Source organism: Sorex fumeus, unplaced genomic scaffold, assembly GCF_029834395.1.
Source record: "Sorex fumeus unplaced genomic scaffold, SorFum_2.1 ptg000213l, whole genome shotgun sequence".
NCBI classification, from domain to species: domain Eukaryota; kingdom Metazoa; phylum Chordata; class Mammalia; order Eulipotyphla; family Soricidae; genus Sorex; species Sorex fumeus.
The window spans coordinates 873182-898310 of record NW_026606270.1 but is presented as its reverse complement, the minus strand read 5'-3'; the positions used below and the strand labels follow the sequence as shown (position 1 = coordinate 898310).

Below are 25129 nucleotides of genomic sequence, written 5' to 3'. Positions count from 1 at the left end.
TTCATTGCCGGGTGTGATCCAAAAAGCAAAAAATAATAATAATGATAAACTGTCACTTCTCTTTATAGCTGCTGATGAAGAAGCTTTTGAAGATAATTCTGAGGAATACATAAGAAGAGACTTGGAAGGATCTGGTATGTGGTTTGGTTTTGAGCTGTTAGTCTCCTAATAAACTGGTTTTAGAGTTGCTCTTCCTAGTAACGATAGGAAGGAGTAGGAGGTGGGATAACCTGGCTTCTCCAGTGTGATTCCTGACCCTGCTGGATATGAAGCCAAAAAAAAAACCCTCTTAGAAAAAAGTCGTTTTAGCTGGCTTTTGTTATAAACTGTTTGCACACAGTAAAAAAGCCACTCTGGGGACCGAAGTGATAGTACAGTGGATAGGTGTTTACCTTGCATATTGGTTGAACAACCTGGTTCGACCTTTGGCATTCTGTATAGTCCCCTGAGCACTGCCAGGAGTGCAGAACCAGGAGTAATCCCTGAGCATCACCTGTTGTGACCAAAACACCAAAAGAAAAAAGCAGCTTTTACTGGGACATAGCATACCAGTGCAGTATACAGTGGAATTATACTTTCCTCATATATTGACATATCCTCTTAATCACCTGGTTTTATCCTCATTTTGTTTTTCTTGATGAACAACTGAATTCTTTACATTGTTGCTGATTACTAGGGAGTGTGAAGTTTGTTTTCTAATGAACTTCCTCACTTGGAAGGTAGTTATTTCTTCCTCCCATGATACCTTTCCCACTTTTTTTTTCCTTTTTTTTTTTTTTTTAGATATTGATACTAGACGCAGGGCTGCTTGTGATCTAGTTCGAGGATTATGCAAGTTTTTTGAGGGTCCCGTGACAGGAATCTTCTCAGGTTATGTTAATTCCATGCTGCAGGAGTATGCAAAAAATCCATCTGTCAATTGGAAACACAAAGATGCAGCCATTTACCTAGTGACATCTTTGGCATCAAAAGCCCAAACACAGAAGGTGAGTGTTTTCAACATAGTTTTGTTTCTAAAAGGAGCTTGTCAGACAGAAATCAAAATAAAAAGCAATCGCTTTCTGGCAATACAACTTATTCTGGTGATACTGTTGATTCTGTTGCTCTGATTAAATTCCTGTATTTCTAAGAATGACTTCATTGATATGTGAAGCACTTAAATTTCTTACAGAAAACAATGGCATGCTATACTGGTTCTGTCCCTGGATTCTGTATAAAATATGCTAAACTTAAGAGCGATAGCACAGTGGTAGGGCGTTCGCCTTACACGCAGCCAACATGGCCGACCCGAGTTCGATTCCTCTGCCCCTCTCGGAGAGCCTGGCAAGCTACCGAGAGTATTCGATATGCCAAACACAGTAACAACAAAGTCTCCAATGGAGACGTTACTGGGCCCGCTCGAGCAAATCGACGATCAACGGGAGGGCCTTTACCTTTACCTTTACCTTAAACTTAAGAAAAACTTAATTTAGGAAAGTTTCTTTAGCTGAAAGGCTTTTTTTTTTACTTCAGTACATTGTAAGCAGTGTGTGTGTCCAATATTCATTTTAACCTGGTTTTCAAAAATTGCTTGAATTTCTGATGTAGATATATGTAGATTTTTCATATTTTTTACCCTGTTAATTTGTTTTTCAGCACGGAATTACACAAGCAAATGAACTTGTAAACCTGACTGAGTTCTTTGTAAATCATATCCTTCCTGATCTTAAATCAGCGAATGGTAAGATCTGTGAAAAATATATATATTTTTTTCAGCCTTTATTATTTATTTTGGTTTGGGATCCACATCCAGCAATGTTCAGGGGTTACTCCTGGCTCTGCACTCGGGAATCACTCCTTGTGGTGCTCAGGGGACCATATAGGTTTGCCAGGGATTAAACATGGGTCACCTGTGTGCAAGGCAGGCACCCTACATGCTGTTCCATGTCTCTTGCACATAGCCTTTATTTTTTTAATGAATCACTTGAATTACAAAGGATTTATGAAACAATTTTAACACGGCTTAGAACTCTGTACCTGCAATTTCTGTTTGCATTATTTTAAATTACCACAACAGCACGGTATAAGTCATAACTGAAGGAGGCTCTTGGAGTCTGGGATCCTCAGCAGCATAAGGAGCCTGCCTCACAAGCATGAGGCCATGAGTGTGATCCCTTGTGTCACCCACATGTACCAAACCTACTCTTTTGCACCCTAACAACAGTATTCAACTAAATCAGACTTGTATATGCAAGTGAGAGACCTGACATCTCCAATGGTGTGAGCTGCCAGCTAGCACTGCAGTCAGAATGTGTGACTGTAACTGAGTAGCCTCACCCCATAGGCATGTGAGCAAGCCCTGCGTGCTGCAGCTGGTCAGGGAGAAAGGGAGGCGCACATAACTGCCACCTTGCATGAAGTCCTGAGTTCAGTGCCTGGCACCTCCACAAAAACAAACAATAATCCCCCCCAAGTGTAAATGTAAAATAGTAAACCAATACCCCAACAAGCGCCACAGCGAAGCTGCATGTGATTCCCCCCCCCCCCCCCAAACCACCCCCATTGTTGGACCAACAACATAGGGAAGGGTGGTGGAAATGTAGAGAAAATGGGCTCATTAGTGCAGTTGTTTCTTTTTATTACTCTTTGGTTTTGTTTCTGTTTTGATTTGGAGTCATACCTGGAGATACTCAGGGCTTGCTCCTGGCTCTGCACTCAGGAATCACTTCTGGTGGTGCTCAGGATCATATGAGGTGCCTGGAATTGAACCCAAGTCAGCTACATCCAAGGCAAAAGGCTTATCCGCTGTACTGTCACTCCAAAAGTTGTTTCTTTCATTGAATGAATTTCCAAATCTTGCCCAGCTAAAATTAACTTTATGTACATAAAGAAAATAGTACTTGTTAGGGACCAGAGCAGTAGTACAATGAGTAGGGCACTTGCTTTCGATGCAGCTGACCTGAGTTTGAACTCTGAGCACAGAGCTAAGAGTAAGCCCTGAGCACTGTTGGGTATGGCACCCCCACCCCCCAAAAATAAAATAGTGCTTATATAGAAGTAAAGTAAGAATAAATGAATTTTAATTGTAGCCAAGCTTTCTTGAAATGCAGTCTTAAAATAATTTTCTTTGGTTTTCTTATTTGAAAAACTATTGACATTTAAAGTAAATAAAAATACCTGAAACTGATGATTAGAAGGTAATTGGCTAGATGTATGAAGACATGTTGATCAGGATACATGCACGTGCGTGTATTTGCCTCTTGTTTAATTTTTATTTAGGTATTTTTACTTCAGGGCACACCCAGAGGTACTCAAGCTTTATTCCTGGCTCTGTGCTCAGAGCCAGAGTTCCAGGGACCATATGGGCATAAGGGGTGCTAGGGGGCAGGGGGTGAACCCAGTATGGTGCTTGCTATATATTGGGCTACAATTAAAATTCATTTATTCTTATTCTTGCCCATTGTACTATCTCTCTAGTCTCTGTTCTCTTGTTTAAGAAACTTTGGAAATACTTAAAATTATAATGAATCTTTCTTGTTATATTCATCTATCTTCAAGAATGAGTAGTATTTTTCTTTTAGTAATTTATTTCTAATCTTTTAGTTCAGGATAGCTTTAATTCTAGGAGTAGGCTATCTTGTTACTAATTTATGGTCTAATTTTTATTCATTTCTAATTTTGCCCGATTTATTGTCTAGTAGGACGCCTATAACTAACTAGGTTTCAATTACTTGATATTTTGACTACCTGAGATATGTTTGTTTTTCTTAATTTTTAAAATATGGGGTATAATGGTTTGCAATACTATTATTTTTATGTTTAGCGCTCATGAGCCCCACCCAACACCAGAGAGATAGTAACCATCCATCATTGTCTGACAGTCTGTTTTTACTCCTGTTCTGAGTCAGCCTCCCTTATTTAGAAGGGAAAAAAGACAATAGTTTCTTTTTTTTTTTTTTTTAGTTTCTCATTAGACATATATTTCATTCCTTTGCTTATCTGTATTACACATTTGAGTGAGATCATCCAGTATTTGTCTTCTAATTCATTTCACTTAGCACAATACCTTTCAGGTCCCTCCAAGTTGTTGAGTACAAGATTTTTTTTAATCCACTTGTTGAATACTTGGGTTATTTCTAGACTTTGGCTAATGTAAATAGCATAGCTGTGTGTACATAAATCCTTATTAATTGATGCAAAGTCTTGTTTTTAAGTATTAATTAATGTTACTAATTTGAGAGTAGCAATTCTAAGTATTTACGACTGATTTTTTCCCCCAATAGTTAATGAATTTCCTGTCCTTAAAGCTGATGGTATCAAATACATTATGATTTTCAGAAATCAAGTAAGTATTTTCATTTACGTTATAAGCCATTTGTCTTCTTGTATTTCAGTTTCACTTTCCCCTCTGTGTAATCATACTTGTCCTCTGCTTGTGAAAAAACTGACAGTGAGTTTGTGGGAATGTGGTTTTCGTTTGGGAGTCACATCCAGTAACGATCAGGGTTGACTCCTCGTGAGACTTAGAGTAATATGCGGTGCAGGGATTGGCTGCGTGCCAGGCAAGCACTTTGGTGACCCCTGTACTCACTCTGTACCAGCAGTAACTTTTCTTTAAGTTTTTGATCATGTACCTTGTAAAAAAAAACTATGAGGGTGGCCAGGGGATGGCCCCGACGGCTCTTTCCCTGTCCGCCCAGGTTCGGGGGGGCCCAGGCCGCCTCCCCAGCCGGGGCAGCCCGGGCCATGGGCAGACAGTGGAGGAAACGTGGGCCAAGCTGGTTGATTGATCAGATGCCGTTTATTCCATTCTCTCCACGCGCCTGCCCCAGTCTCTCTGAGCCTCCCATTCTCGTCTCCACTGCCTCTCATTCCCATCTCCTCCTGTCTCCCGCTCATCTCTCTGCTCCATCTCTCTGAGCTCTCTCTCCACGTGCCTGCTCCTTTGTTCTACATTCTTCTCTCTCTGTTCCCCTTGCTATTCTCCACCTTGCTGCCCTGCTCTCTCGCATTCTCCAACTCTCTTGCCCCTACAGCCCCCCACCCCCTTTGGCCTAATACTGCACCCAGTCAGGTAGCAAAATCAGCATAAGAAAACCCTTCCTGAAGGCCCACCAGGTTCAAAGGGAACACCACATAAGAGGTATTCAGAAGCCCTTCCTGACTGCCTAACGGCAAAATACCCCTTAAAGTGTTTTTCTTTTTTCCTTGGTCCAATAACTATCAACATCTTAATACTAGTTATTTTTGTATGGACACAGTAAGAGATAACATTGAGGCTTGTAGGGCAGCTCTCCTTGGGAGCATCTTGCCACAGACTCAGACTATAGCTCTCAGGCCAGATTAATCATTCCTAACCCTAGCAGGGTCCAAATCTAGTTGTTACTTTTTGGATCATGACAGCATCTGTCCACGACCAGGCTCTTAACTTACAGTTTAGCATTATGGCGCTTTGGCCAGGTCTATCTCAATGCCAAGGTAGCACATAGCTTATCACTTGCCCTGGTTCCATCCAGTGCCTCGTCAGGACCCTCCTTTTGGGGGCGCTAGGAAGTAAAGGCAGCTGAGGCTTAGGTGGGAGAACAGATGCCCAGGAGGGAAATATCACTGAGAGTCACATACTGTCTTCTTGTGTCCATACAAAAAGGACGTTGCTCTGAATAAACTATGCAAAGGACTTAGGGAGAAGAGAAAAACAATATTTACAAGTCAGCAGAGCACAGAGAAAGAAGTTACAAATAAACACTGAGGAATGGAAGCACTGTGATGGGAGCAACCCAATAAACCTAAGCTACCTGAGACTATGCAGGAAGGACAAAACAGTGTTATCCTGCAGTACCTTACTGATTTTTCTTACTAATGAGTCCAGACCTTACTAATTTTCCTCAGTCTTCTCAAAAATATCATCTATCATTTTATTAGTAATTCTAAATCAGGATCAGAAAGATCATTTGGCATGCAGGATCCTAGGTTTGATCCCAGGCATTGCATGGTTATACATATATAGGCACTGGGAATAGCCCCTGAGCACCATGTGGAAGAGATGCTGATACAGACAAGCCCACGTGGTGCCAGCCATTTGATTGCTGGCTCTCTTACTGTACAGTCATGTGGGCCCTTCTTTTTTTTTTTATCCCCATTATTTGTTACTTAAACCAGTTGTTTCTCTTGTAGAGTTTCAGGACACAAATAGTTTGAAATAATTTTTCAATCGTTCTGCTGATGAATTCCTAAGCTTAATGAATTTTTCAGGCCAGGGAGATAGCTCATAGAATTGAACTGCTTAGTCTATAAAAAGAAGTTAATGAATTATTTGCTCTCCATGATATTATATCAGTGTTATTACTTTAACTATAAGACTTAATCCCCCTTTTCTGTATCTCTTTTTGTTTTGGGGCCACACCCTGCTATGCTATACTCCTGACTCTGCACTCAGATCTCACTCCTATTGTTACCCAGGGAACCATATGGGATACGGGGGATCGAACCTGGGTCAGGTGCGCACAAGACAGGCACTTTACCTACTGTTCTGTCTCTCTGGCCCGTACTTAGGCGCTTTTCCTAGTTTTAGTTTTTGGGTGTTTCTGTTTATTTTTTAGGCCACACTCAACTGTATTTGAGGCTTACTCCCATTAAGGCTCAGGATACCATATGGGATACCAGGGAGTGAACGTTGGTCAGCTGCATGCAACACAAGTGCCTTGCGCACTGATTTTTAGGGTCACATCTGTTGGTGATCTGGGATCACTCTTGGCAGTACTTGGGGGACCTTGTCAGAATTTCGTGTTCAGAGAAGGAATTGAAGGATGAATGTTAACTTTGTAATATATGGAGGTAGAATATAGGCTTGGCCACACCCAGTAGTGCTCAGAACTTACTCCTGGCTCTGTGCTCAAGGGTCACTCCTGGCGGTTCTTGGGACTGTATGGAATGTCAGGGATCGGCCAAGTGCCTGTGCTACATCTCTGGCCCCTGGAGGCAGAAATTCTTAGTTTTTTCCAGTGTTATCTTTCTCCGTAATAGCTGGAAAAACAAATTTAGAAGACCAAAGAGATGGTGGAGTGGGTAGGGCACTTGCCTTGCTCGCAGCTCCTTGCACTGAATATGCTTCCCTAAGCGCTGCCACGAGTAAATTCTAAGAACAGAAGCCAGAATGCACACTGAGCACCATTGGGTGTGATCCAGAAACACAAACACACAGACCAATGAGACTTATGACCAGCAAACCTTTCTGTTTGATTTTGTTGTTTTGGGAGCACAACCAGCAGTGATCAATCAGAGCTTACTTCTGGAGATGACTTGGGGGACCGTATAGAGTTTCGGGTATTAAACCAGGGTATCAGCTATGTGTACAGCAAACACCCTACCTACTATCTATCACCCTGGTCCCAGCAAACTCCTTTACTCGAAGGTTACATTGTTGAATTAAAGTTTTTTTTTTTTTTTTTTTGCAGGTACCAAAAGAGCATCTTTTAGTATCTATTCCTCTCTTAATTAATTATCTTCAAGCTGAAAGTATTGTTGTTCACACGTATGCAGCACATGCTCTTGAGAGGTTATTCACTATGAGAGGGCCTAACAACACCACTCTGTAAGTACTTGATATACTAAGCAATGTGTTTTTAAGCTCATAATGGGGCCTATTTAGTACCAGTCATACCTGTCTGAATGTATTATTATTCTGTTAGCTATACAAATAAATGGTGTGTTCTGCTGTGTATGTTCTTTTTTCTAAAAGGATTTGAGGCAGCAGAGTATATTATGGCAATAATATAAGAGGAAATTTTGTGAAATGGAACTAATCAGGTTAATAAATAGAAATATATGGCCAGAGAGAGAATATAGGCATTATGGTTTGCATTCCTGTGACCCCAGTTCAAATCCCAGGCACCCAGTATGGTTCCCTGAGCACTGCTAGGAGAGGCCTAAACCCCCTCCCCACAAATGAACAAAAATAAATAGAAATGAATGTCAGAGGATTTGGTACAGTAAAGGATTTTATGTGGAGTGTCCTAGCGACCAAGGCGCAAAGAAGGGAACTTTGATAAACCAAAATTTCAGTGTCTGGTGTTAAAATTAAAACATTTACTCCAAAGACATCTTAGAAGTAGATCTTCATCATGGGATTACTGTGTAAGAGTGTATTAGCAACATCATGCAGCAGGTATTTTCACCTGGCTGTTTTGGTAATCTTAATGTTAACATGTGATGCGGCTAAATGAAAGTAAATCTTTCCTTCTCTCCGCCACCACCCCCCTTTTTGACTTTTTGGGTCACACCCAGTGATGCTCACAGGTTACTTAGCGCCTTTCTTTGTGCTCAGGAATTACTCCTGGTGGTGCTCTGGGGACCATATGGGATGCTGAGGATCGAACTTGGGTCAGCCACGTGCAAGACAAATGCCCTACGCATTGTACTATCACTCCAGCCCCAAAAGTAATTTTTTAAGCTCCAAGGAAGATCCAGTAGATCTTTCTGACCTGCTCTAATTATAAATTGTGAAGGATGATCAACATGTCTTTCAAGGCTATCCAACGGCGTTAATTCTTGAAACTGGGCATTGGTTAAGAGGTAGGAAGCAAGTCTAGGGTCTTTTCTTCATTAGGAACTTGAAGTACAGATGTTCTTAGTAAGAGGGTAAAAGGATGTTCCTTGAGATGAATCAAGCCCGTATCTTTTGGTCCAGAATGTATACAGAACGGTCAGGTGACCATTCCCTGAGAGTGCAGAATCCTTCTCAGTGATCGATGAGAACCAGGTAGCACCTTTCAAACATTAGACAATTGTAGATTTGCTGGGTTTCTGGTTTGATAGCGTTTGATCTCAGTTGTACTAATAGGATTTCACATGAGCAAGTATAAATTCTTTCCTAGGTTATTTGCTGATAGTGGCAGGAAATGGCTTTGTTTCCTGATGAGAAGCTTGATTTAGTAGTTTCCAGGGGTGTTCCACAATGACAAACTCAAGAGTTGGCAGTGACTGAAAGCTGTTTTTTCATCTATAGCTTTACAGCTGCAGAAATTGCACCGTTTGTTGAGATTCTGCTAACAAACCTTTTCAAAGCTCTCACACTTCCTGGCTCTTCAGAAAATGAATATATTATGAAAGGTAGGCCGTTTCCCTGGTGTATAGCCTATAAGTGTTTAAATACAGACCACAAAAATAAGCACTTTAGAATCACACTAGAGGTTCCTTAGTAGTTTGTGGAACAGATGCTGTGTAGCAAGACTTAGGCAGGCTTAAGTATTTTAAATTGAAAAATGTTGTTTGCCATAAATATTTTCAGAAAATCTTTTATCCTAACTTGATATGAAATCTCTTATTAAAGAAACAGATGCACTTCTTCCTTTACTAGATTGAATTTTCTTGAGTATGGGTCAGATCAGATCTCATTTATTAAACCTTGTACATGGTAGGTCCTATTCAGATCCTGACTGCCATGGGTACAGCTATAACTGTTGGCTGGGGACCCGACTCTTCTGGTGGCTGTTCTGGTGCCAGCTAGGACTTCAGAGACACCTTAGTCTTCTTCAGTTGCATAAGACTTACAGGAGATCATTTTCTTAAGAAATTGCCCCTAATTTCTGTGTATACATGTGCATGTGTTTGTATGTTGAAGTATGTATTTGTATGTGTTTTAAGCACTCTGCTTCTTTGAACAGTGATGAGTAATCTGTGTTTAATATCATTTTTCTGAGGCAGCTAGCTGGTCTGGAGTTTCCATTGCTCTGTTCCTAGGCTATACAAGTGTTTGCATCGTGTGCTACCTTCTCAATACAAATAAAGGAAAGGATATTTTAACTCTCCAGAAGGCAATCCACCCTCTAATACTCTCAGCCTCGCTGAGTGAGGCTTTCTTTGGAAAGTGATGTTGAAGCTGAGGTGGGCATTTAGCTACGTGAAGGGCCGCTCTGGCTCAGGTACAGAGACAGCTTTGCAAAGTTTAGGTGACAAGAGAGGATCTGGCATATAGTAAGCACTACACTGAATTCTGGAAAAAGTTATTTTTAGTCCCTTTGATTTTTGATCCACACCTGTTAGTGCTCAAGAAGTACTCCGTGCTCTGCTCAAGCTCCCTCTTGTGTCAGGATCATATCCAGTCTCTTGTGTGCAAAGCATGTGCTTTGACTCATTGAGCCTTCTAGTCTTGAATATTTTCCCTTTAACAATAAATTTGTTTCCAAGTAAAAAGGTTTTTTGGGCATCTTTTAGTGAGCAGTCAATATTTTCGTAAAATAAGGCCCCTTTATAACATTGTTTATTTGGATTTTTTGGTTCTTAATCTCATTCTAGAGCAGATGGGCAGGTAACATTTTTATTTTTGCAAAGCTGTGATCCTTGTTCTAACAGGCAAATGATATAACTAAGTGAAAGAATTTCAAAATAGTGCTAGGAAACCTTTTACCCACTAGTTCACTGATTCTTCATCCTCCTCTTAACCTTTTTGTTTACTTCAGTAATTTTATACCTTAAGCCTCGGGTCTTCTGCAAGTTATGACTCTCAAATACATTTTTGTTATCAATACATGCTGTAATTTTAGAAAGACTGAAAGGAGGTTTGAAGTTTCAGATCAGTTCTAAATGTGTTGGGATTGTTTCAATATTTTACTTAATGGGATTTTTTTCCTTTTGTTCACTCTTGGTTTTACTAAAATGCTTATTTTTGATACCTTATATTTTACAGCTATTATGAGAAGTTTTTCCCTCCTACAAGAAGCCATAATTCCCTATATTCCTACTCTTATTACTCAGCTTACCCAGAAGCTATTAGCTGTCAGTAAGGTAATAAAACTACTTTTCTCTGTGAAGTTGTTTAACTTCTGCTCCAGACTCAGGGAGCTTCAATATGATTGAAGAGAAGGCTGATGTGGGGGGGAAAAATCTTTGCATTCTTGGCAGTAGTTAATATATACTTTCCTGAAAGTATGGTGGTGATAGCAGATTGTAGGTGTAATAACAATTACCTTTATTTGCAACCTCACAAATGTAACCCAGTTTTATTCTCATTTAAAAACATTCTTTGAAACCGCAGGTGATCTGAAATGGTCTTAGATGGCGGAAAGTAGGCTTTGCATTACGTAGACAAAAAAGAGGCTCTTTGGACATCTGTGAAGTAGTAATCAAAGTTCTTTTTTTCTTCCTTCCTTTAATTCCTGGGCTGGAGCAATAGCACGGCAGGTAAGGCGTTTGCCTTGCACGAAGCCGATCCAGGTTCTATTTCTCTGTCCCTCTTGGAGAGCCCGGCAACCTACTGAGAGTATCCCGCCCACATGGCAGAGCCTGGCAAGCTCCCTGTGACGTATTCAATATGCCAAAAACAGTAACAAGAAGTCTCACAGTGGAGACGTTACTGGTGCCCACTCGAGCAAATCGATGAACAACGGGAGGACTGTGCAGTTCTATTTTAATTCCAAATTTTATAAAGTTTGCAGTCCTTCTCTGATGATGAAAACTTTTACATATATCTCAGTTGAAGACAAAGACCTGTTTTGGTTTTTTTGTTTGCTTGCTTTTGGGGGGGGGGTCACTCTTGGTGGCTCTGTACTCAGGAATCACATCCTAGTGGTTTTCAGGGGGAATATATAGGGTGCTGGGTGTCAAACAAGGGTCGGCCACATGCAAGGCAAGCACCTTACCTGCTGTTGTATCACTCCAGCCCCAGCAAAATTCATTTCAAATGTTTATTCCAGGGAAGGTTTTATTTGAAGAAAAAGGTTTTTGTAGCTTTAAAAAAGTTGAAAGCCATTGATAGTGAAGAGCTGTCACTTTATAGATCTAAGCACAGTCCCACAGAGACAAAGATTTGCCACAGGCCCTGTGCAAGCAAGGTCTGGCAGAGCCAGCACTTAATTTTCCCTGGTTTACTTTATTGATAGCAGGCAAAACATACAGGTTCTGTGACAAGTTTCTTACAGTGCTGGGAGTAGCAGCTTCTAAAATCTGTTCTCGCATTCTGAAGTATTTTCTTCATAGTAAACTTTTTTCATTTAAAAAAAATTCAGTCACCTGGAAAATACTATTTTATTTTCGAAATTTTAAAATTATGGGAAATGTTTTATGCAGACATTAGTGTAACTGGTGGTTTTTTCTTAACACTGATGTTAAAAAGATGACATTCTCTTTTAACTTATTTTAGAAAAGTGAGCTTGTTTTCAGTGTACTCAACTGGGATTGTTAAAGGGTAACTCATTTTTTGAAAATTTTCAGAACCCGAGCAAACCTCACTTTAATCACTACATGTTTGAAACTATATGCTTGTCCATAAGAATAACTTGCAAAGCGAACCCTGCTGCTGTTGTCAATTTTGAGGAGGCTTTGTTTATGGTTTTCACTGAAATTTTACAAAATGACGTGCAAGGTAAGTTCAAGGCAGTTATTTTCTAATTAAATTTTAAAGTAGTTATAAACTGCAACTTTTGTGTTGGCCGTTAATTCTGAAGTTGATTTTACTTTCACCCACAGAATTTATTCCGTATGTCTTTCAAGTGATGTCTCTGCTTCTGGAAACACATAAAACTGACATCCCATCTTCGTACATGGCCTTATTTCCTCATCTCCTTCAGCCAGTGCTATGGGAGAGGGCAGGCAATATCCCTGCTCTAGTGAGGCTTCTCCAAGCATTCTTAGAACGCGGTTCCAATACAATAGCAAGTGCTGCAGCTGATAAAATCGTAAGTATTTGCCGCAGTAGCTTAGTGGAACTGGGGCACGGCGGAGTCTTGGCAGTGCTTGGGGATTTCAGGGATCAAGCAGTGCCAAGGATCAAACCCAGGCTGCTGCATGCAAAACATTTGTTTTATCCCACTGCTCTATTCTCCAGCCCTGGCACTTGTTGGTGTGTGTGTGTGTTTGTTTGTTTGTTTGTTTTTAATCTGGGCCACACCTGTAAGTTCTTGGTTGTCATTTGGTGGTTAAACGTTTGCTCAGCGTATGCTCTACCATTGGAGCTATTTCCTGAGCCCAGAGATGACAGATTTTCTTTCAGCGTTTTTGTTGGGGAGTTCATCCTCTTGGCTTTGTGATCAGGGATCACTCCTGGCAGGCCCATATGCAGTGCTGGGGATCAAACCCAGGTGGGCCGTTTGCAAGGCAAGTTCCCTACCTGCTATGCTACCACTTCAGCCTCAAGATGATATTTTTATTTTGCTTTAAAGGAATATAAGGAAATGGGAAGTAGTTAGAATTTTTTAATTTATTTATATTTGTTATATTTGATACTAAGGACTTTATTTCAAGACCTAACTTTGCCTGGAATGAGGCTGAGTGGCCGACCTCATGCCTCACCCTGGGTTCAACCCACCAGCACAAGAGGGAAATTAAGGAATTCCAGAGCATGGTGTGAGGCCTTTGAGCATGGTGTCTCAGAGGACTGGCGTGCTTCCTTTGTGTGGGAGCGAGCTACATTTCATCCTTGCACCACATGGTTCATCTATCCCAGGCACGGAGAGGCCCTGAGGATGGACAGGTGTGACCCAAAAATGAAACAAAAGAGCTCATTATGCTGCCAAAGACAAGCCTGTGATTGATACTTGGTTTTCCTCTCTGTCTCCCTCCAAACAGAAAAAGTACGGATTTTGATTAGGAGCCAAACCAAGTGGTACTCAGGGTCTGTTCCTGGCTCTGCGCTTATTAGTGGCCCCTGGTGATCAGGGAGGAGACTATATGTGGTACCAGAGGTTTGAACCAGGGTCAGCTGGGTGCAAGTCAAGTACTTTGATTCCAGCGCATTTTTTCTGGCCCTATTGTGGATTCTATTGATTGGATTTTTATCCTTTGGGCTGTTCTCAACTCCATGCTCAGAAAACTATGCAGTGCTTGAGATTGAGCTTAGGGTTCCAAATGCAGTGCATGTTCTCTTGCACATGCTCTTGGTAGGCTCAGGGGACCATATGGGGTGGCAGAAGTCTTGCACAGCATTCATTTCTAGGCTTCAAATAAAAACATTTCAGCCTCAACAAGTTTTTGTTTTGTTTTGGATTTCTTCAGTGGGGGCAAGCCACCGGCCTGGTTCTTGGGAGCTATTCCCCACTCTGTGCTCAGAGGATCATGCAGTGCTGGGGATAAGACTGAGGTCAGCTCCAGTGAAATTAAGTTCCTTAACCCCCAAACTCTCTCTTGGAACCAGTATCAATCTGTTTATAATTTGGAAGCATTCCGTCCTTGCCTCTGTAACAGATTATTCTTTGCTCTGCTTTGTTGCAGCCTGGGTTATTAGGTGTCTTCCAGAAGCTGATTGCATCCAAAGCTAATGACCATCAAGGTTTTTACCTTCTGAACAGTATAATCGAGCACATGCCTCCGTGAGTAGGGTGTTAAAACCTTCATTTATTCAAGGGTTCTGGTAGGTCCTCCAAAAAATGCTTGACTGTTGTTTTTGTCTTGTTTTTTAGTGAGTCTGTTGACCAATATAGGAAGCAAATCTTTATTCTACTATTCCAAAGACTTCAGAATTCCAAGACAACAAAGTTTATCAAGAGTAAGTAAAATTGGGTGTGTATTCCCTTCCTGAATGATAAGTGATGGGCTAGAGTGATGGTACAGCAAGTAGGGCATTTGCCTGGCATGTGGCCAATCTGGATTTGACTTCTGCCACCCCATATGGTCCCCTGAGCCCACCAAGAGTAATCCTTGAACACAGAACCCAGGAGTATGTCCTGAGTACTGCCGGGCATGCCTAAACATAAAAACGATGAATGAAAGTAACTAAAACTCTCAACCTTATAAACTTTTTATTACCAGTTTTCAGTTGTATATAGACAACGCTTTTTTTTTGGTGGGGGGGAGATGGGGTATACCCATTGATGCTCAAGGCTACTCCTGGCTCTGTACTCTGGAATTCTTCCTGACGGTGCTCAAGGAACCATATGGGATGCCAGGAATCTAACCTCAGTCAGCTCCATGCAAGACAAGAGCCTGACCCACTGTACTCATAACATGTTTCAGTTTGTAAGCTTAGAAATGAAAACATGTAGAAATACAAAGAAAATCAGAGTATATGAAGATGACATTAAAATTTTTTTTAATTAAAAAAAAAGATGGCCTTTTGTGGCCACACCTGGCATTTCTCACAAATAAAACCCAGACCTCATGCATATAAAGCATTCACTTGGTTCATTGAGCTCCCGCTCTTGTTCAAGTACTTATATCTGTGTCATACAAATATTTAATTTTTTCAAATTAGTTTTTATTAAAGTATCATTGTTTATAATAGTATTGACATCACTGTTTCATACTTGCTACACGATCATTTTCTTTTGGAGTGATGCCTTCCAAGAGGTGTCCAGGGGACCTTGGGGTCCTGATCCTGTTGGGTCCAGGCCTCCAAGGCCAGTGGTTCAGTGCTGGCAGAATGTGGTGCTGTTCAGCTACTGTGTTCTGGGGGTACTTGGGCCAGTGAGATTAGTGCTCCGAACCCTCCACACCATGCTCTGCTGGGGTTGAGCCAGGCTTCTCAATGTGCAGGGCATCTGTCTAAATAGACCTTCTGAGACCAATCCTTTGTTAAATTGTTTGAGATGGTAATTGACACACCAAAGCTTAGTTTCGGTGGGGGTGTTGGGTGGGTGATGGGGCACACCACTCTTTGCTCAGCTGATCATATGTGGTGCTGGGGATCAGAGGAGGGGCCACCCATGTATGCAAGGCAAGCAACCTGCCTCCTACACTATCTGACCCTTTCTGTGGTATTTTAATGACTGCAAATGGTTCATTCAACAGTCTTCAGTGAAATCTTGGTTGACAGTGACTTCTCTATTGATACTCTGCATCTTCTTCAACAGGTTTCTTAGTCTTTATTAATTTGTATTGTATAAAATATGGGGCACTGGCACTGCAAGAAATATTCGATGGTATACAACCAAAGTAAGTTATTATTTATATACCTTGGTTTTGTTTTTTTAATTTTGGTGTTTGGCCCACACCTGACACTGCTTGGGGGACCATGTGGGTGTCAGTAATCGAATCCCCGTGCAAAGCATGTACTCAGCCCTTTGAACTATCTCCCTGGCCCCAGTTATTTAGTTTTTAAAGTAAAATCATGGCCCTCTTGAACACTGTTTTAGAGATAATCTCACAATTCTTGGTGCAGTGATAGTATCTTTGCGGTTTTAAACAGACTTTTCTGAGGGAAGTGAGAGGGATGTGGATGGGCTGGAGAGTACTTGCCTTCCATGGTTTAATCTCTGACACACCAACTAATGGGTAATCATCAGGTGTATTGACGGTTCCTGTGGACCTTCAGTGCCCCGCTCTAATGCGTGGTCACTGTCACTCCAGAACCGGCTTGCGTTACGAGGAACAGTGCAGTTTCTCAAACGGGAGGGCTTGGGATCAGTAAAACTTGACTTTGATTTTCATATACCTACAGACTACATTTCCCTTTTCTGTAGAAAAGATTGAGGATAGAAAAGATTGGAGAACAATAATGTGGCAAAAACACAGGATAGATCCTTAATTCCTTTATCCCTCCCGAAAAAAAAAAATTTAAGTTGACTGATCACTTCATCACTTAACAAGAAGTTGACTGAAACATGAACAGTAAGTCAAGCTGAAAAGTCACTCCAGCACATAGGCTTTCCTCACAGCAAGAATGATGATGGGGAAATGCATTTTCTTCCACTATTCCTGAACTGGCATGATTTTTTTTTCTTTCTTTTTTTAAGTAAAGCAAGATGGTTTGGGCTTTTTGTTGCTGCTGGGTGGTTTTTTCTTCCTTTTTTTCCCCCTTTTTGTTTTTTGGCCACGTCCTGGTGGTGCTCAGTGGACCATATGGGGTGCTGGGGATAGAACACAGGTCTGCCACATGCAAGGCAAACACCCTACCCGCTGTACTATCAGTCTGGCCCCAAAGCAAGATGGTTTTTAATTGAATAAAACTTTATTAGAAGGAGGTGAGGGGAGAGAAAGAGAGGAAATCGTGTTCAAGAAGAACACAGGCTTCTCCAGAGTGGAAAAAACAACAAGCAAGCAAAAAAAAAAAAAAGCAAGCAAAGCAAGGTGCATGATGGAGGGAGAGCACTGTATAGGAGAGCAAGCCTGGTGTGACTGTTCTACAACATTGAGGCGAACCATACTGTAGTTCACAGTATTTTATTTTATTTTGGGGGCCTTTCAAGCGGCGGTGAGTCGGCCCAGTGACACCCCACTGGCAGTTCTTGGCCAGCCCAATCGTGGTTTAGTGCAGGGTACTGAGGGTGTAGGGTGGGTCAGTCCCTGCGGTGCTTGGGGGCTCTAAGGTGGCATCCAGTGATAGTTGGGGGCCCCATGTGTGCCCAGAATTTAACCTGGGGTAGACGTAAGTTAGGTATGCACTCTACCTGCTGTACTGCCTCCCAACCCCCGAGCATTAAAGTATAAACTGAGGACTTTTTCATCATTTAGAATCGAGAAACTTCAACATTATAAATAACCGCAAATAATTTTTCATAGTCATTAACCTTTACATTTCTCATAGGAATGTTAGCACAGAAACCTGCCACATTTATCTGATTTCTGTATTATCAGATATGAGTGTTTTTTTCAGTATACAAGACCAAATCTATTTAATTTTATTTGGCTCACACCCAGCGATGCTCAGGGTTTGTTTCTGGTTCTGTACTCAGGAATTACTCCTGGTAGGGCTTGGGGGGACCATATGGGATGCCGGGGATCGAACCAAGGTTGACTATGCAAGGCAAACGCCCTCCCCTCTGTACTGTGGGAAGAACCCAAGACTAAATCAATTGAATGGCTGTAAAGATTCTTCTTAATCATTAGCTTTAAATATTATTCACAAAAAATTAAGCTGCCAGAGATTACAGATTTTACCTCTTGTTAGTTGACCAAAAGTATCAGGCTTGCTATTTTCTTTGTAAGCTGTCCCTGTTTTTATTATAAGAGTGATCAGAGTAAATTTATCTTGTCTTGATTAATAGAATGTTTGGAATGGTTTTGGAAAAAATCATTATTCCTGAAATTCAGAAAGTGTCTGGAAATGTAGAGAAGAAGATTTGTGCAGTTGGTATAACCAAGTTACTAACAGAATGCCCTCCGATGATGGACACTGAGTACACCAAACTCTGGTAAGTGCATCGATCAAAAATAATTGGAGAGCTTCATGAGATGTAGTGCAATTCCAGAGCACTTGCCAGGCACGTGTGACACCTCGGTTTCATTCCCAGCAGCAAAAAAATTTTTGACTCCTTGGAAATGACAACTTTTTTCCTTACTGACTTCATTGTTAGCATGTTGCCAGTGCAGCTCCTGCATCGCTCAGGCTTGAATGCGGTTTAATGAACACTTCTCCAAAAGCAGCCAGCAGATCCACTGCTTGGTGTGAAATTCCTTGTGGTCCTAGAAATGTTTCCTAATCTGAACTTTTCATGCAGGTATCATAGAACTATGAGAATGTAATGGAAGTCGCTTTTCTCCTGCGATAAAGGCTGTGTTACTCCTGAGGTCTTTGTATGTAAAAATAATGTGAATGAGGGGCTGGAGAGTGACATGGACAGAGGGTATCCCTGGTACACTCTGTGTTTCCTTAGCAACACCAAGCATAGAGCCCCTGAGTACCAACAGGTGTGTGTATTCCCACTTCCCCTCCCCCATCTGTACAGCAAATCCGAAGGACATTTATAGATGTCTGACAGGCATAGGAAACAATGATCAAAACTCCATCCGCCTCTGCGGCCAGGGAGCAATAGCACAGTAGTTGTGGCATTTGCTTTTTACAAAGCCAACCACGGTTTGATACCCTTCGCCCCATATTGTCCCGATTGCAGAGATAGGAGTAAAGCCCTGAGCACTGCCAGTTGTGGCCCTAAAAACAAACCCTGTAGCCATTCCCAATTTTGTTGCATTGGTATTTCCAACCGCAAAAATTCAGAAATGCCTGTTGACAGGTAAGACTGAAAAAGATGCACTGTAGTACTGTAGCACTGTCTTGAGTGGGCACCAGGGACATTTCACAACAAATTGTGAGACTTGTTACTGGTTTTGGTATAGTTTGCTAGGCTTTGCCATGCGGGCCAGATTCTCTCAGTAGCTTGCCGGGCTCTCCGAGAGGAACGAAGGAATTGAACCCGGGTTGGACATGTGCAAGGCAAACGCCCTACCCGCTGTGCTATCGCTCCAGCCCGAGAAACACGTAATAACATTTATACACTGGAATATTCTTCAGCTATTTTGAAGATGAAACTTGCAGCAAAGGAATTATGTCAAGGGGCTAGAGGGTAGTACAGTGGGTAAGACCTTTGTCTTGCACATCAGCCAACCCAGGTTCGATCCCTGGCATCCCATTTGGTTCCCCAGGGACTACCAGGAGTGACTCCTGAGTGCAGAGCCTGGAGTAACCCCTAAGCATTGCTGGGTGTGATCCAAAATACCAAGATAAAAGAAGAATTATGTCAGGCGAAATAAGTTCAAGTACTGGCTTCACCTAAGGATGTGAAATTGATTAACAAGACAAACCAATGGTCCATATTTCATGAACTAAGTATCTGAGGAAGGGGAGGGAAATAGAGCAGGTGATGTGGGGGGAGGGAGGAACACCCAAAGAGAAATTTCCCTTAGGGAAAAGATTGGTTCATTTGTTTTTAAATTGCTATTATAGATCTTAAGAATATTTAACTTTTTGCCATTTTAGGACTCCCTTACTACAGTCTCTGATAGGTCTTTTCGAGTTACCTGAAGATGACACCATTCCTGATGAAGAACATTTTATTGACATAGAGGATACACCAGGGTACCAGGCTGCCTTCTCACAGTTGGCTTTTGCTGGCAAAAAAGAGCATGATCCTGTAGGTCAGATGGTGAACAATCCCAAAATTCATCTGGCACAGTCACTGCATAAATTATCTACTGCCTGTCCAGGGCGGGTAAGTGTCTCCACTGTCCAGAGACCTCCCTAGTGCAAGCGTGTAGGAAGGCAGCCCGAGCTAGCGCACTGGCGGGTTGCTGCCTCTTGGCAGTGTTCCACACAGACGGCTTCTGGGAGGTAGAGTGGAAGCTGATTCATTCTTTCCCTTGTTTTGATTTTTCCTTCTCTTTTTGTGGAGCTGGAAGAGATGTGCCGTGCTCTGCTGCTGAGTCACATCTCTGGCTGTTAATTTTCTTAAATTACAGTATAGGGAGAAGTCAAATAATGAATCTTGTAGAAATTAGCTATATATTAATTAGCTATATATTAGCCAGCACTTTTTTTTTTATTTTGGGTCACACCCAGCGATGCTCGGGGGTTACTCCTGGCTTTGCAATCAGGAATTACTCCTAGCGGTGCTTGGGGGACTGTATGGGATGCCGGGGATCGAACTCGGGTCGGCCGCATGCAAGGCAAATGACCTACCTGCTGTACTATAGCTTCAGCCCCGCCAGCACCTTTTAGAATCTTTAAAAAAATGCAGTGCTGAGGGTCGATCCCAGGCCTCCTGCTTCTGTTTCAGCCCTTTTGAACAAGAACTTGAAAAACAAAGCCACTTTGGTCACACCAAGCAGTAGCAATTCTTTACGAATCAAAGTTCTGGGGAATCCCCTTAACAACGTTGGTGATACTCTCCTTTTCCAGAACTGTCCATCTCTGTAGTAGTTTCTGTTGGAATGTTACGACCTCCAGTATCCCACAATTTGTGTTCCCCTCTGTTTGTAGGTTCCCTCAATGGTGAGCACCAGCCTCAATGCAGAAGCGCTTCAGTACCTGCAGGGGTATCTGCAGGCAGCCAGTGTGACGCTGCTTTGACCTGCAGCTTCTCAGTCGACAACCTAGTGACCCTGAAGAAGTCTTGGAGATTCCTGAGCACAGATGTGTAAAGACAAAGCAAGTTTCCTTTTGAACTTACCTGTCACAAACTCCATCTTGTAAAATATTAAATGTTGCTTTAAGCCGAATCTTAAGCAAACTAGTTGGTTTGTGTGATCATCAGTGGGTGATGTTTGCAGATTCGAGGGACAAGGATTTGTAGTTTATTGTATGAAACGGATTTGAATTTGGCATTTGCACTGTTCAGATCCTTTTAAGTTTTAAGGGACGCTGTGTTTTGAGTCTGTTTTCCTTCTCTGTATTTCTCGTCCTTTGTATTGTCCTTCCACTTTTATTGGGAATGTAAGTGAAGAATCACTTCTAAGTTGCCAGGAAATACATTTTCATAGTTTTAAATCTGTAATCAGCAATAAAAGAGCCCTAAAATACACATAGGAACATCCTAAGGACAGGTTTCTAGTGCTCTCTCATACTTCACAGGTTTTATTTTTCCTTGGGTGGCACTGTAGCACTGTCCTCTTGTTGTTCATCGATTTGCTCGAGTGGGCCCAGTAACATCTCCATTGTGATCTATTGTTGCTGTGTTTGGCATATTGAATGCATCACCGGTAGCTTGCCAAGAGGGGCGGAAGTATAACTATTAAAGTCATTAGTTTAATTACAGATATTCAATATCCCAACACCAATCCCACCACCATTGCACCTTCCCACTACTATTATTTCCGATTTTCACCCCACCATTCAAGCCTGCCTGCCATAGGCATATGCTACATGCTTAATTTTCTATTGCTGATTATGAATATCGTGAGAGGTGCTCCTGGAATTCTACAGTGATAAACAGCTGGGGTCCAGAGACATCTCTGTAGGGAACTAGCTCATTTTGAGATTCGTTTGTGAGTCTCTGGGTCAAGGCCATTAATGCGCTGAGACGGTGCCGGGAGGCAGTTCGTAGGCGTGACAGCCAGGACCCTGAGCAGATGGGGAGATGGGAGTGGAAGCCTAGTGTCTTTGGTCCCTGCTCTCGCGTACCTGCGTTTTTCTTCTGGAAGTTTGTAGCCACTGGGGTTTATCTGGAATGGGTGGAGAGGGGACACCGGCTCCATTTGAGGTGACATGGAGTCCGGAGAGACCTCCCGCTAGCTGCTGTCTTCCGGGATTCACTGCTGAGTCTCTGGATCAAGGCCGTTAACGTGCTGCGATGGCACTTGGAGGCAGTTCGTGGGTGTGACAGCCAGGACCCCAAGCAGGCGGGGAGATGGGAAGGGACAGCCCATCTCCGCCGCCACTGCCGTGCCGACCACTGATTGAGCCTGCCCCCATAGCAGGCCCTCAGTTACTTATTTTACATTGCTTGTTACAAATAATTTGCTAAAAGAATGATCAAAAAATGTTGCCTCAGAAGAAAGTTAGTGAAGATTGTTGTATCTCTCCATGAAGTTCTTAAGCCCTTGTATAAGAGATTACTAAAATGTTGTTACAGGTTAAGCCTTCTGTGGTTATATTTTGTTGTTAGAGATTTCGACCGCCTTCTGCATTACATCCCATCCAGTCTGGTGTGCTACTCCTGGTTTATCAGTGTTACACTTTGAGATGTCGCACAGTCGTGATTGGAACTGGGCATTCCACTGTGTCCAAAATTTTGAATGGGGTGATACAGCTGGAGTTAAATTCTTAACTGCCCGGTGGGGGGGGGGGGGGTACTGCCAGGCTTCTAGAAGTACAGGGAGACCCCCGTGAAACCTGGAGATTTCAGTCACAAAACCTGCATCTCTGATTTTTTCAACAAATTAATTTCTGGATGAGGCTGGTGTGAGCTGTGGAGCCGGCAGGGAGCAGGGTGGTGACTGTGGAGAGAGTGGGTTTCCAGCTGCTGGGGTCTGTCTGGGTGGGCACGGGGCTCATCTGCCTCCCTCCAGGTTGCCCCGGGACAACTCAGCCTTGTGCAGGATCCAGGAGAAATTCTGCCACTTGTTGATCTCTCTCAAGATTCATTTCTGAGTCTGGATCATGGCCAGTGACATATCTCATGTACTTTCTTTTCCCCAACTTGATAAAATTCTAATCTCTAAATCAAACTCAGTTCAGTTTTTTCCCAAGGAAAAAAATAGGTTACTTAGACTGAGGTTTAGGGGTTTTGTTTTTTGCTTTTTGGGTCACACACAGTGATACTCAGGGGTTACTCCTGGCTCTGCAATTACTCCTGATGGTACTAGGGGGACCCTATGGGATGCCTGGAATCAAACCCGGGTCGGCCGCATGCAAAACACCCTACTTCTAGTAGTGCCAGGAATCGAACTCAGGATATGTTACATTCAAGGCACTCTCCTGACCCTTCGAGCTTTCTCCCTGGCCTAACCGGCCTCTTATTTTTGGAGTTGGGATTCACTCCTGCCTCTGTACTCAAGGATCACTCCCCTATCAGCCATGTGCAGGGCGAGCACCTTACCTGCTGTACTGTCTCTGGCCTCCCTTGCCTTTTTTTTTCCTTTCTGGTACACCCAGCAGTGGTCAGGGGTACATGGGATGCCTGGGATCAAACCCAGGCTGGCTGCACGCAAGGCAATCATCCTGCCTGCTGCACTGTGTCTTCCCTGCCGCCTTCCCCCATCTTTCTAGCCTAGCTTTTATTCCATGAACACAGGGAATCTTTCCTGATTTCATAGGAACGTCTGATCACTGTCACAGTGCCTATATTCTACGCAACTCAGGGATTATTTACAACTTTCTAAAAACATTTTAGAACCCTGCTGTTCTAAAAGTGGCTCAAGAAAGAGCCATTCAAGTGGCAACGGAACATGCATGAGGCCCCAGACTCAAAAAAATAAGGCCCCAGAACTTAAAAAAGCAAGGATGTTTCTGTGTGGAGAAAGTATTCATGAATTCTGTTAGCTCCTTCACCTGTTTGAGCTGTCCTGCTGCCCCCTCCCCCCCCCCCAAAGTCGGTGCTGTGGCCACACACAGGCACTGTCTCTATGAAGAAGTGGCACAGCTCTTTCAGGACAGTAGTAGTTAGCTTATCTGTGTCGGCTGCAGAAGTCAAGTGTGAAACCAGTCTGAGTTTCCAGGGGCAGAGGAGGAAGTTGGAAAGAGTGTCATGGGCTGGGAAGTCCAGGCCGTCTCCCTTAAAGGGGCTGCCCATACCAACCCTGGGCCTGGTTACCCCAGATTCCTGCCAGGCTGTTGAGAAAAGTCAACTAACTGGCTCACAGTAGCAATCCAGGGCTCCAGGCCATACCCAGCAGTGCTCACCCCAAGGGTGGTGCTGGGGATCAGTCTGGGGTTCCCATACGCAAAGGTGCCCGACAGCACTTTGAGCCGCCTCCCCACTCCAGAAATTAGAGGCTCTCGGCCTAGCTCCTGGCCGTGCCCGTGGCTACCTTATCCCCTGTGCTAGAAACGCACCTTGAGCCCCAGTCCTGTTGCTTCAGATGCTGTGGAGGAACCCGCAAACTCCCAGCCTGGCAGCAGAGCAGGAGACTGGGACTGTGATGAGGGATTTGGCAGTGGGCAGTCCCCATCCCTGTGCTGCAGATGGTCACCCACATGTCAGCAGTGATCCTTGAGCACTGCGGGGTGTCGCCCCCAAGTCAGCTAAGGGTGAGGCATGTGCGACAGGGGAACCCCTCCCACACTGCCTGGCCCTGCAAAGGACGCTCGGGAACTGTGCTCTCAAGCTGCTCTCAAAGGGTGCTCGAGCGCCATGGCGCCCTTGATCACACAAGCCCACACCCAGCCCAGATTTCGTTTTGGCTATTTGGGTAAATGAATGGGTGTGGGCTTGTTGACACAAAGGGTGGCAGACAAAAGACGACCCTGGTAGGGCATCCTTCCCGGAGCATGGGCCTCTTAAAAAACTAGTCATGCTCTCACTCCATCTGTCACCACACTTCCCTGAAGCTAGACAATCAGGAAGGTGGCTAGCAAGGAGGAAAACAAAGTTTCGGGCTGGTCGCCAGACAGCCCCCTTGAGGCATCTGCTTCCTTCCAAGTCTGTCTCGGGCCTTGACCAGGTAGCTACAGCAGGAATGTGCCCCGTTCTTTTAAGTTTGGGGGTGCGAACCCTGACAGTGCATGGCTGCTTCTGAGCAACACCAAGATTCCCGGGGCCCCCCCAGGTCCCTAAGGGAATGCATGTGTTTACTTTCTGAGTTAAAAGCCCTCCAGTCTTCTTGCTGCAGCTCCTCTGCTGCCCGCCTGGTGCCGCACCTGGCAGTGCTCAGGGCACTGAAAGGATGTGGTACGGAGTCAGGCTTAGGCCATGAGCTGTACTCTGGCCAGCCCTCTGCCTTGCACTTAGCTTACAGAAAACTGAGTCAGTCCTTGCCAATTCCTATTTGCTTTAACTGCCTGGCATACCTTGCTTATGGATTTGGAAAGTTCAGTTTGTCTATTTTTATAAACACTTGAGCCAGAGATGGC

The 25129-nt window shown here is 43.2% G+C and overlaps 1 protein-coding gene across 2 annotated transcripts in view; it reads left to right on the top strand.

The window, feature by feature from the left end:
- The window catches only part of CSE1L (chromosome segregation 1 like), a 51349-nt gene extending 30511 nt beyond the window's left edge, over positions 1-20838 (top strand). For both annotated transcript variants that reach the window (XM_056108425.1, XM_056108426.1), the window contains 15 exons: positions 69-134; positions 784-986; positions 1636-1720; positions 4263-4324; positions 7434-7570; positions 8984-9087; positions 10664-10761; positions 12187-12337; positions 12442-12650; positions 14182-14279; positions 14370-14455; positions 15759-15840; positions 17892-18038; positions 19601-19832; positions 20600-20838. In XM_056108425.1, the coding sequence (XP_055964400.1) occupies positions 69-134; positions 784-986; positions 1636-1720; positions 4263-4324; positions 7434-7570; positions 8984-9087; positions 10664-10761; positions 12187-12337; positions 12442-12650; positions 14182-14279; positions 14370-14455; positions 15759-15840; positions 17892-18038; positions 19601-19832; positions 20600-20689 (1850 nt within the window). In that variant the 3' untranslated portion in view covers positions 20690-20838. The remainder of the gene's footprint in view (positions 1-68; positions 135-783; positions 987-1635; positions 1721-4262; positions 4325-7433; positions 7571-8983; positions 9088-10663; positions 10762-12186; positions 12338-12441; positions 12651-14181; positions 14280-14369; positions 14456-15758; positions 15841-17891; positions 18039-19600; positions 19833-20599) is intronic.
- The last annotated feature ends 4291 nt before the right edge of the window (positions 20839-25129 follow it).